The sequence below is a fragment of the Argiope bruennichi genome, chromosome 6 (genome assembly GCF_947563725.1).
Source record: "Argiope bruennichi chromosome 6, qqArgBrue1.1, whole genome shotgun sequence".
NCBI lineage: Eukaryota > Metazoa > Arthropoda > Arachnida > Araneae > Araneidae > Argiope > Argiope bruennichi.
Window position 1 is genome coordinate 115,740,226 of NC_079156.1, and position 13,704 is coordinate 115,753,929.

The following is a 13,704-nucleotide window of genomic DNA, read 5'->3' on the forward strand; positions in this document are numbered from 1 at the left end:
ACAATTTACCTGAAGTGAACGGCTTGACGAACATTTGCTTATTTTTTGTAAGAATTATAGGTTAAAGTTTGATATGAAGTTCATCGCAGGCTGATGCTCCATTTAGTGATTTAGCATATTGTTAAAGATTTCAAGAAAAACAAATGCCATCAAAAACATAACTTGTAAAAAAAACCAAGTCTCGCAACTCAGTTCTTCTATCGTAAAAAGTTGTGAGATCCATGTAATACCAAGTCGGTCAATTTATTCAGTCTCTACTTAAGGGTCCTTCTGTCTTAAGTTATTACGTAATTAGCTAACTTAACAACATCTTATAGTAACCATATCAATATTAAAAATATTTTATGGGTAAAATAAATAGATTGAATTGGCCATCGCATAGATTGACTTGGCTTCTCGGTGAACTTTGGGATCTGACCCCATCGCATGAAATCACAATGTATCTTTACATTAAATTAGATTACATTAACATATTATATTAAATTAGATTGTTTAGTGCGATTGCCAAGTCAATCTATTTATTTTAACCATAAAAGATTTTTAATATTGATATGGTCACTATAAGATGTTATTAAGTTAGCTAATTGCGTAATAACTTAAGACAGAAGGACCCTTAAGTAGAGACTGAATAAATGGACCGACCTGGTATTACATGGATCTCACAATTTTTTACGATAGAAGAACTGAGTTGCGAGACTTGGGTTTTTTTACAAGTTATGTTTTTGATGGCATCTCATTTCTTTTTGTATGTAGTCTTCTTCTTTTTCTTTTCCGGTACTACTTCTTGAGCTTCAGCTACATTTTTTCTTAAAGCTCCCTGTCTCTATGGGTTTTTCTCGTAAGCTTTAATGTTACAATTTTTGACAAGTCTGGACGGTAAATGCTTCTTAGTCTGTTGTATTCACAAATTGAGGATTCCTGCGCTTTAATACTTCCAAAGTCGACATTAATTAGATGTAAGCTATCCAGACTTGTAACTGGATAGCTTACAAAGTGCCACATAAGCTTGACCGGATGTGAATACTGCAGAACCTATATCCATCAGTGCATTATTTAGACTTAGACCTTGACTTTTATAATGAATAATAATGAAATATACATTTATTATTTCATTATTATTATTTATACATATACTGGTACATTGAGTCATTAACTGCAAATGTAACGTTGTAATCTGGGGGCACGGCATCCTATATATTAAATATATTTATATGGGATTGCAAAGTTATTTATGCAGTTGGTGTATCTAGAAAACTAGATCGAAATTGCAAAATATTTTAGTTTTTCCTTGATTTATACGCTAATCACTAATTGTATTATAAATTTGAAGCTTCTATACGTCTTAACCCAAACTTTCAGAGATTTTAATAAAAAGGTCTTCCCAGTGCCAGCAGTTCCACTCACAAAACAGCGTAAAACGTCAGCGTTATTATCAGTTGTGTCCATTTTATGTGTGATCATATCGAAGACTCTTTTTTGATCGGCATTAAGTTTTGCGATCATACTTTGAAGATCAGTTTGCTCTTCTTCTACCAGATTGATTCACTGAAAGTCACCCATTGCGTTTGCAGCTTCCCAGCTTCAAATTGAATTATTTCTAACTAGATATTGTTACAAACCTGTAATTTTGCTTCCCAGCGAGAATAGTGTCATCATAAGAAAGACCGTTTTACATTAATCTGTATTGGATGCTGTCGGATGCCGAGTCAGTGATCCCTGAGCTTGGTAACAAACTTGGCGACCATTTGGCGACTTGGCGACGAATTTGCCGACAAAATAGATAATGCTCGAAACTTCGAGAAATTTATCGATCCGTCCATTATTACACTCATATTTTAGCTTTTCCTTGATTTATACACTAAACACTAATTGTATTCTAAATTTAAAGCTTCTATGTATGCTAGAAGTGTCTTGGTCAGTCAGTCAATCAGTGACAAAATTCACAAACTTTGACTAATTATAATTCTTAAACTACTGGTTCAAATTTAATGAAATTTGAAATTACCGTGTTTATATAATACCTGCTTGGTTTCTGAAAATTCAGGCTTCTAGTTTTATTCACAACGAAGTTATAGGAGGTCGAAAATGGCCTGAACTGCTTTGAGAAAAGGATGGTACGGCGTGTCGCTTGTTTTTGCACGACTTGGCGGTGGCACTGCCGTGCCCTCAGATTTTGTAAAAGATTTTAAGAAATATCAAAACCTAAATAGGGTCATTTCGTCAGTTTTTTTGCGAACAACCTGGGGTACTAAAATAAAAATTCAAACGTGTTAGCATTTTTTTTTTTTTTGTCAAAAATATGGCATAAGAAATTTGAAACATAAAAACTCTCAATATTGAAAAAATTTCAAAGGTTCTCCTCTTAGAGAAAATTTTAATTATTATTCAATCGATTTTATATATTAAGAACATTTTTATCAAACATTATTCTTTGATATTTAAATAGTTGTCAGTTTAAAATTTATTAAATTTTCGGCAAGGCTTTCTAATGAATATTTAAAAATAGAGTCATTAGGAATTCAGTTGCCTTATAGCAAATAATAAGATCATTGCTTTTTTTTTTTTTTTTTTTTTTTTTTTTTTTTTTTTTTGTAGAAAAGCGATACAACGCTTTATTTCTCAGAAAATTTTTAATTTATTAAAGAAATTGGGTCTTGACATTAGTACTTTGGATCTCGATTCGATTCTTTAGGATTGAAGATACTCTTATTTAAAGTCACAAGAAACTTTCTCTAGTACAATCGAGGGATGCTTGTTATTAAAGCACGATTTTAATGGATTCTTAAGTGAATGGATAATTGAAAGAATTTTTATCCCAAATGAGCTGGGCACTACAGAAAGCAATAATCGGATTGAAAGTCACTATTAAACAAAAGTTTCATTACATATATTGGGAGCTCGTTGTTTCGTTTACATCTTTAAATATAGTATTTAATAAGTTTATATTAAAAACACAAAATATCGCAATGTAATTAATACACATTATTCAAATACTTCATTTTTAGCAAAAAGCTTTATCTTACATCCTTATTCTATCAAACTTGATGAATCTCAGGCAAATTTTTATATATTGAAAACCAGCTGGAGCGGTTTCCCCAATCGCATACTATTGTTACGAAATTTCCGGGGTTCATTTGGATAGTGGGAGTTATATGGTGTGGAGAACGCTCAATCACTAGGCGGCAATAGAAAATAAAACAACGACGTTTATTTACACGAAGACACACAGGACAGCACAAAGGCGACAACTATATACAGCACAGAAGACGATTATCTTCAGCCGAGACGTGCAGCATACAACAGTATACACAGCAGCTCTACTCCGTCGCTGCTCCGCTAGTCCCTGGAAGACGATTTCTTCACCTTCGCTTCCGACTACTCTTCGACTCCACTGGTCCACGACTCGACTCACCACTACGACGACTCTACTGGTCCACGACCACTCTCCTCTGTCACTTCCGACTACTCAATTCACCACTCGACTCGCCACTGGTTCACACTACTCTGCTCTGCTCTGCCGCTTCCGACTTCTTCTCAATTCACCGTCCCGGTTCACGACTGCCCGGCAGCTGCGGCTGCTTCCTTTTATAGGTCTCAGGAGGTGGGGCTAGACGCCTCTCAAACAATCAGAAACGTTCGAGGCGTATTTCCGTTCCTACTAGACGGATTGGAAAAATTCTCGATGTTTCCTGTATAATCTATTTTGGCGCCAAAATCGCCAAATGGTCGCCAAGCTCTGCGACCTCCTATGGAACCAGCTATGCTGGGAAGCCGCCTCACAGATTCGTAGCACTATTTAATAACTTTGTCATGCCAAAGAACGCTTTGCATATCATTGGCGTAGAATAATTACGAATTTTCAACTTTTGGCGTGAATGAAACATTTTTACTTCATCTATCCTATCATTCTTGGCGAGTTTTTTTGGCGATTAATCCCTGGCATGCAATTGATATTATCCGAAAACCGAATTTGTATTTTAGCTGTGTTTTTCTCACCCAATAGAAACAAAAATTTGTCCCAACACTACACTTGTAATCACAAAATCTCATACCAAATTTCACATATTTAACTTAATGCATTTTTTAATTATCAAAAAGTAGACCGACAGACAATCAGCCCTTCATTGGATTTGGCTCAAAATTTGACATGTGTCTATACTAGAGATGTTAAATTTGTATACTGAATCTTATCTATCTAGCTCTCTTCATTTTGTAGTGATCGTGTTAACTTATATTCGAACAATCGGACAGACAGACTTTACTCAAAATTTGATAGAAATATGCAAATTTAGTGTAAAGAAGGTGTATCAAATTTTTCTGTCTAATTCAACAGGTTTTTGTGTTAACTTTGACACAGACAGACAGATGGACATTTTCGAAAAATGTGTTTTTCGGACTGAGGAAGGTCTGAAATATGGGGATTCGTCAAAATCTCGAGTTCGAATTTGTTGACAATTACTATATTTTCTCTGTACTATATATTCGAGAAAGTAAAAATATTTTATACATTTCCACATTTTTATGATAAAAGAGAAATATTAAGAAGTGTATGATAAAAAAATGTTAAGTAAATTTATCACTTTATAAGAGAATCAGTCTAATATAGATATAGAACTTAAGAATTTTTCACTGTTAACTAAACCATAAATTACATCTAATTATAAGATACAAATTAATTGTTATAAAGATATTTGAAATTCATAATATATGCTGTTGTTGTATGCGCCATTTTCGTCGTTGAAGTGGTGTGAAAACAGGGAAAATGGATTCCGAAATGAGATGTCGTTCTCATTTTCTGAACAATATTCGAAATTACATTACTGTGCATATATTTTCCTTCTAGGTAAGTTCAGAAGAGGATTTGAATCAAATAAATTAATATAACAAGATAAAATTTTATTTATAGAGTGAGGTACTGGACATATTTGAATCTCCAGCCAACTGTTTTCTTAGTAAATGCAAACATGAACGAAAAAATTTGTATTATAATATCAATGAAAACCAAAATGAAAAATCCGCATTGTCTTTAGCAATCTCATTTATTTTTCACTTAGTACGAGTAAAAAAAGTTAAATGAACTGAAATCAAAATGATGATATTAATATAATAAAATATAATATAATCAAAAGGATATAATTTCAATCAGGACAGTAACCTTAATAAAAGTGCCATTTTTAAAATATATAAAGGGCGTCCCAAAATTAACGCAATATTTGAATTTGACACCGTTTGTGCAGTAAAGTGTTGGCAACCCTATTAAAAAATCATTTAGCAGCTGATCGTTCAGGGTAATAAAAATTGAGCTTACATGATAAAACAACGTGTTAACGCAAGATTCGAATTAATTTTTTCCCGTTTCAATTATTATATTTTTATTGAATGGTAAAGTACAAGGGATAGGGTTATGAATGGAATAACACATAGGTCAAATGGCATCCATGGCTTTGCTGGCCCAGACGAATTTTTGGAATATTATATTGATGAATTTTTATACGAATTTATATTTTTCTAAGAATTTTTTTTATATAGACATACGAATTTTTCTGGTCTGAAATTTTCTATGACCATTTTGTATAAATCTGGCTGAATTTCGATGATGCAGCGTTGAATTTCCTCTTTCAATGCATGTGTGCTTATTGGCATAGACCTTTGACTTCAAATAACACCATAAAAAGAAAGCCATTGGTGTTAAATCACACAATCTAGGGGGTCAATTCTCAAATTTTCGAACTGTGGCCGTTAGAATTTCATTATTTTTAAAATATTGTTCAACAATGGAAACACGTTGTTCTATCTTGTAACGCTCCATTTTTACTAACCCTAAAAGATCAGTTGTCGAATAATTTTTTAATAGGATTACCAACACTTTACTGCACGAATGGTGGCAAATTCAAATCTTGCGTCAATTTTGGGACACCCTTTATATTACGATAATATTCGTATATTTTTTAGTCACATATATATCATTTATTCTTTTGGGTTCTTCTTATAATTAATATTCCACGTATAAATGAATAAAATTACAAATTCATTTAAAGACTAATAAATTTTTGGATATTGCATCATACATAAGAAGTTCACATAGCCTTTATTTCTGCAATTTTATATTTGTTTTTGTCATTTTCAAATCAGGTTTGGATTTTTCTGGAAATGAAGACTTACACATTATCCTTGATTGCCTGGAAAGAAGCGGATATCTTGAAAAATATTGGTTAGGAGATGGCATAACCAATTGTCTTGGTCGAAGCACAAAAAGACTACTGAGCGCTCTAAACAAAAGAGACGAACATGAGAAACAAGTCAGTAAGGTTTACTGGTGGACAGTTGACAGACAATCGACCATGAGAAGGGTCATAAGGTAAGACTGTGTATTATATTCCATAGACTATTAAAAAATAGATTTGTTTAGAGCGACATTGATTTACACCGTTTAGAAGACAAAAGTATTAACGCAACATCAAATGACTTTCTGATTCAGATATAAAATATCTTTGAAATATTACTTTTTGCGTTTATCTTGTTGGCAAAAAAATTATGTTTTTTTAAATTTTAATTTTTTTTTATAAAATGGTTTTTCTTCTGTGCAATTTTACTTCTCTCATTCTCACCCCCCATCGGGGAGCACCCAAGAAATTTAAATGAGAAGCTTCCGGTACAATAGTTGATTGTACCTGATGGGTACAGAAATGGTAGGGGTGTATGTCCCTTCCTATCGATGACAGGACATACTTCCCATGAAAAGTGCTGTACCGTGGCTGGTGATGGTCTTTTGGACTCAACCATAGTTTCCGCCAGAGTCATAGCGATCCGGCCAATCAGATTTAATCCGAATTCCTATATTAGGCGGGCGGTGTAGCCAATGTGGTTATCTGATTCTCATTTCTTACAAAGGGCACCTCAAAAACGGGAATGGGAATCTTACGGAACGATTATTGGATTCTCCACCCTGTTGGGTAAAGAAATGGCGTGAGGAGGGCTATCCCCTACCGATGACAGGGCGTGCCTCCTAAGGGAAGGTTTGTACAGTGGCCGGTGATGGCTTTTAGGATTTAACCATAGTTCCTGTCATGATGATCCACTCATTAAGATTTATCCAGACGCCTTTGAACCTGTTGGAGTAGTTTATCATGGCCATCTGATCCCTATGCTTCAATTCTGAACAGAAATCATGTGTGGTGGCTATCCCTTAATGGTGACGGAACGGGTCTCCTACTGGAAGGTTTGTACTGTAGCTGGTGATGGCATTTAAGATTTAACCACAGTTCCTATCATGATGATCTAGTTATTCAGATTTATCCAGATGCCTTTGAACCTGTTGGAGTAGTTTATCGTGGCCATCTGATTCCTATGCTTCAATTCTGAACAGAAATCAAGTGTGGTGGCTATCCCTTAATGATGACGGAACGTGTCTCCTACTGGAAGGTTTGCACTGTAGCCGGTGATGGCCTTTAGGATTTAACCACAGTTCCTGTCATGATGATCTAGTCATTCAGATTTATCCAGATGCCTTTGAACCTGTTGGAGTAGTTTATCGTGGCCATCTGATTCCTATGCTTCAATTCTGAACAGAAATCATGTGTGGTGGCTATCCCTTAATGCTGACGGAACGGGTCTCCTACTGGAAGGTTTGTACTGTAGCCGGTGATAGCATTTAAGATTTAACCACAGTTCCTGTCATGATGATCTAGTTATTCAGATTTAACCGGATGCCTTTGAACGAGGTTGAGTAGCTTCGTGGTTATCTGATTCCCGTGATTCATTTCTTAACAGAAATGATGCGCGGTAGCTATCCCTTAACGATGATAGGACACGACTCCAGCGAGATTTGTACGATGACCAGTGAGGGATTTTAGGATTCAGTCATAATTCCGGTCATGGTGATCTAATCATTCAGATTTACCCAGTTGTCTTAAAGCGGTGTGGAATATTCTATCATGGTTATCTGATTCTCATAATTTAATTCCCAACAGTTATATTAACATCTATTTTATAATAATTTTACTGTTTTCTTGCTCCAAATATCACCCCTCATCAGCATTTAATTTTTTTTTTTTTTTTTTTTTTTGCATGATTTAGTTTTTACTTTCACTAATATTTCATTTTTACACATAGAATGCGTTGTGCTGTTTTAATCCTGCCATTTTAATAATCCTTAATGATTTTACATTATCTTTGATGATTACATTGGTGAAAGGTATGAAAAAATGATCAAAGTTCAATAAATTTATCTTTTAATATCTCAGAAAAATTTACAGATAGAAGCATGAAACGTTATGTCCTTATAGATGAATGTAAGAAAAACAATTTACGGAGAGACATTTTTTCTCTTTAGGAATAATATAAAAAATCATTTTTTTAAAACTTTTTTTTTATCATTTTACACAGAAACTAAGGTATTTTTTATATATTTACGTGCCTTATATGATGAAACTTTCTAAATGAAAGTATATATCTAATTCAAATAATAAAGGAAATGAACGCTTTTTCTACTTCTTTTGGAACATACTATTTACCATATACACTATATAACATCATATCGTCACGAATGTTTGAATGAAATAACTCTAAGAATATTATCATCAAAATTAACCGCAAACTTCCTCACGGAGTAGTATTTGCAAGCATTCTCCTTGAATTCCAGTCCAAACAATCATGTACTTATGTACACTTTCGCAAATTTTTTCGTACATTATCAGACACTCATAGGAGTAAAAATAATTACTGTCTTTTAGAAAAGAAATACCGTATATATATATATATATATATAAAAATACTTTTGACTGGAACGTTTACGGTTGGCTGCTTTCTTGTCAGAGGGACTCCTCTCGCGGTCATCCAATGTACTGTACCGTAGTTTCAATGTTATATTGTTCGTGTGGAAGGGAATTTTTAAGATTTACCACACATACAAGAAATGTGAATTCAAAGTACAGAATTACATTGTGAGAACGAAAGTGAACTGTTGATAAATCAACGCACATACAAAATGAGTGACTTCAAAATAAAGAATTGCATTGTGTGGATGGAAATGGACTGTTAATAGATCAATGCAAAAACAAAAAAGTACAATAGCAGAATTGTATTGTGATGATAAAAGTGAACTGTTGAGAGATCCACCTAGATACAAAAAGTGTGAATTTAAAATATAAAATTGTATTGTGCGAGTGGAAGAGTACTGTTGACAAATCAACGCACATGCGACTTCAAAGTACACAATTGTATAGTATGAGTGGAAATGAACTGTTGAGAAATAACGCATACACAAAACGTGTGACTTCAAGGCACATAATTACTGTAAAGCGGCATTTGATAAAGACGATGTTATAATTAAAAACTTCTTTCCTTACTTCAGGATTCCTCTTTTTTGCATTTGCGGCTCAGCATTTACGTCTAATCATATAATTCTATACAAAAAAAAAAAAAAAAAAAAAAAAAGTTTGTTTTGATAAACTGTACTACCTCTCAAAATATGTACCATTATTTTTGACTTACATGGTAAACTTAATATAGTATTTCCGTTGAAAAACGTGTTCTTCCCTTGAGTTTGGTTCCTCATGTTCTATTATAAAAATAACTTATTTCGGATGCCTGAAGTACTCTTGAATTTTGTTCCATGATTTTAGAATCACCCTGTCTATAGTGAAACAGAACCTTTTCCCACATCCCGCACATCTTTATAAAATGAATTTTCTTGATTTTCAGGTTAGGAGTTGATGGTATGATCACAAATTATCCTGAAAATTTATTCAAGGTTTTGAAAGAAGATCCTTTCAGACACTATGCACGATTGGCAACTTTGGAAGACAGTCCCTGGAAGAAACATGTTCTAACCACAGAAATGTCCAACTCATTCCGAGATGAAAACTCGACATTCTATGAAAAGATGGTGACGGAAGAGATTTTGTATAATTGAACTGATAATGCAAGATTTTATATCGCAAACTTGTTGTTATATTTTATTGAATACGTGTTGCTTGTTGTAATATATGTAAAACAACTAGAAAGTGAAAATAAATATAGGCTTCACAGTAAATTTGTAATCTATTGCAGATTCAATTTTAAGTAAGAAACACTTTAATCATATATACAAGGTGATGGCTAAAATTATGAGTATCTCTTAGCTTCAAAATGGCGGCACCTGTTAGTTAGTTAAGTTTAGTTATATTAACGTCCCGTTTAAAGCAACACTAGGGCTATTTTGGGACTGAAATCGTAATTTTGAACCGCGGTCAGATGACGAAGACGACACCTGAGCTGGCACCTCTCTCTCCACACCACACCACTGGTCAGTTTGGCCCTGACGGATTTATCGTGCAACAGACCCCGGTGGAATGGGGTTTCGAACCTGACACCTTAACCTCGGCTAACAAGCCGAGACTTTACCACCAGGCCACCACGGCCATGGCGGCACCTGTAGTGATGTCCATGTAAAGTAATGAATGACTTGAGCACATAAACGAATCTTCCTGGGCACAGTTGCAAGTTTCTGCTTTCCGATCATCAAAATGAATAACTTCAATAGTAGAAGCGAAAATCGCATCCCATGTAGGAAATCGCCTTCGTGTGATAAGGACTTAAAAGTTTCTAATTACTTCTATTCTCTTCAATGGGTCTTGGTCCTTATTAGTCTCTGATTTAGTGATTCATTCAGAAGTAAAGGAATACGTGGAGATTCTGTACTTCTCATACATGTGTGGGAAATCGAATTTCATACAAGTTCATCTCACTATCTTTTAATTTGGCTTAATCAGCTAGAGTGGTTCAAAAGTTTCTCTTCAAAAGTTTCTTGTTCACACTCTAATAAAGGTATTGTCCCAGAGAACATCTTGGAGGATATTGACTTACAATAGTTACGAAATATTAAACTTCAGCATGAATTTAGCAGTTTTGTTGAATCTATTATGGGATCCATGGCGAATTTTTTGGAGATCCATTTCTAGAATATGGTTAATAGTATCCGAAAACCGGATTTGTGTTTTAAACGCGTTTTTCTCTGCTGATTAGAACAAAAGTGTATCACAAAACTACACTTGCAGTCACAAAATCATGTATCAAATTTGATATATTTAAGTCATTCGTTTTAATATCTGAAAAGACTATTTTAAAGATCCGTCGAAGTGTAATAAGTTTTATACAGAGACACAAGGTATCTGAAAAATATATTTTAAATAGATTCGAAATAATGCTGCAATTCATTCTTCCATCTCTACCATGACGGACAGATAGTATTTCTTAATTCCCTCTAACTCCTCTCCTTTTTAATGGTAAAAAAAAAAAAAAAAAAAAAAAAAAACTTTATTATGAACTTTTTTTTTCTGAATACTTAATGCATACGAAATGCGGAAATGCAAATTTCTAATAGAGAAAATGAATTGAAAAATTCTCATTTTTTAAAAATGAATTGATAGATATTTATGCTACAGGCATATTACGAAAAATTCAAGATACTATTTGCGATTTGAATAACGAAATTATTACCATGTAACAAATATATATTCTACAGAATATATTATATGTTATATATTTATTCTATATAATAAATATATAACATATATAATATATATTCTATAAATATAATAATATATATTCTATATATAAGTTTATAATATATATTCTATATAATATATTATCATGTTATATATTTATTGAGAATATAAAGCGCGTCTCAAAAGTATATGGACAGGCGATTTTTTTGAAGTAACAGTTCAAAAAATGAAGCAATTATCATGAAAAAAATAATAAGCATCTGTAATCGTAATATAAGTTTATTACGACAAAGAAATACTGTATAGTTTTTATAGAATATGTGTAAAAAATAATAATAAAAATTGGCTGTCCCAAAAATATATGGATTTTTCAAATATTTTGTATTTAAATTCAAATTTTGGATCCATTGCTTTTAATTATATTGAAAATCCTATCAGGCATGCTTCGAACTAAATTTTGAAGAAAATGCGGCTCTGAAGAGAACCAACTCTGCTCTACTTGTTGCTTTAATTCCTGAATAGTTGAGAACTGACCACCATCAGCATACACATCCCGTGCAAGTACTCCCCAAAGGTTTTCTATGAGATTCAGGTCTGGGCAAATAGCTGGCCAGTCTATAACAGTCACTTGATTCTGAGTAAACCAAGCTGTTGTTGAGTGCGAGGTGTGAATCGACGCATTATCCTGTTGGAATTTCCAGTTTTTCCCTCCTAGCATATTTCCAATTGGAAGTAGATTGCTTTTGAGGACATTTTGATAATCTTCAGAGGTCTGTCGACCATCAAGAAAAGCGATATCGATTGTTCCGTTGAAGCAGAACGCGCCCTACACTATGAGAGAACCCCCCTCCTTGTTGATGACTAAAGAACTCACGAGGTTCTCGCCGTAAATCATGCCAGTAGTATGCCCAACCATCAGGGCCATCTAAGTTGAATTTTTTTTCATTACTGAAGAAAATATTTAACCATTCATCCATCCAATGCATGTACTTTTTAGCCCAAAGGACGCGTGCTTTTCTGTGGTACAATTTCAGCATAGGTGTCCGACGCATTCTGCGATATCTATGAAATTTGCTTGACTGTATGCCACGATGAACAGTAGATCTTGAAATTGGAAACGCTAAAGTACTCGAAATTTCACGAATAGACTTCTTCTGGGTTGAAACTGCGCGCAAAATCTCTCTGTCTTGTCGCTGGGATGTTTTTCTTGGTCTTCCTGAACGCTTTTTTACAATAGGATTTGCATCTTTCGACAAAATTTCATAAATTCCAGATCTGCTACGCTTCATTTGTTTAGCAATATCAGAAACTTTAACATTTTGAGCTTTTAAACGCCAAATTTTAACTATATCAGCAGCAGAGAATGGAACGTTGCGAGGCATTTTTCAATTACTCCAGAATTGAAGAACGAGCTGCGATTTTATACTCCGAAGTTTTTACGTCAGATGTATAGACCGCAGAATATGCAATTTTTTTTTTTTTTTTTTTTTTTGGTACAGAAAAAATAAAAGCGATTTTTTTTTCATTGTCCATATATTTTTGGGACATCATATTTTGAATTTTATTTTTTTACACACAATCTGGGATACAAGTATAATATTTCTGTATTTTATGATTCCATATGCTAACTATTTTTTTCGTGGCCATTGCTTTATTCTTTCAACGGTTACTTCAAAAAATCGCATGTCCCTATACTTTTGAGACGCACTTTATTATTCGTTTTCTATATATCCTGAATGAAAATGTTTCAATAATTAAAGATAAATCAACGAACTAAATTGCCAGACAAGTTTAATAACCGATAAGTGAGTTTGCTAAAAGTGTCTCTGTTGTTTAAAATGATATTGAGACATCATTGGGAATAATTGCTCTTTATACCATGATAAAATGAAGACACAAATAGTGACGCCATGCAATTCTAATATATTTTTGTATTCGAATTTTATTTTTGATTCAATTTTTCAGGCTAAAAGGATTATAAAAGCATCATTACTACTATTAAAAATTTTTATGTAGAAAGAGAATAGTAACTAAGCAAATTTTAAGCTTTATTACTGGTGAGGCATCAGAACTCATGTGAAGGTTATAAATTCGTATATTTAATAGAATACCTGAAATTAATAAATTATAAGGCAAGTTATGGTTTTGATAGTCAATGTGCATTTCCCTTGGTCTTTTTTCTTTTTCAAGTATGGTATTGCAATAGATAATATAAATC

General features: G+C 33.4%; 1 protein-coding gene across 2 annotated transcripts in view; it reads left to right on the forward strand.

The window, feature by feature from the left end:
• LOC129972780 (dermonecrotic toxin StSicTox-betaIB1i-like) overlaps nt 1-10,033 on the forward strand; it is a 35,294-nt gene extending 25,261 nt beyond the window's left edge. For both annotated transcript variants that reach the window (XM_056087036.1, XM_056087037.1), the window contains exons 5-6: nt 6,133-6,358; nt 9,703-10,033. In XM_056087036.1, the coding sequence (XP_055943011.1) occupies nt 6,133-6,358; nt 9,703-9,913 (437 nt within the window). In that variant the 3' untranslated portion in view covers nt 9,914-10,033. The remainder of the gene's footprint in view (nt 1-6,132; nt 6,359-9,702) is intronic.
• Nucleotides 10,034-13,704: the final 3,671 nt, after the last annotated feature.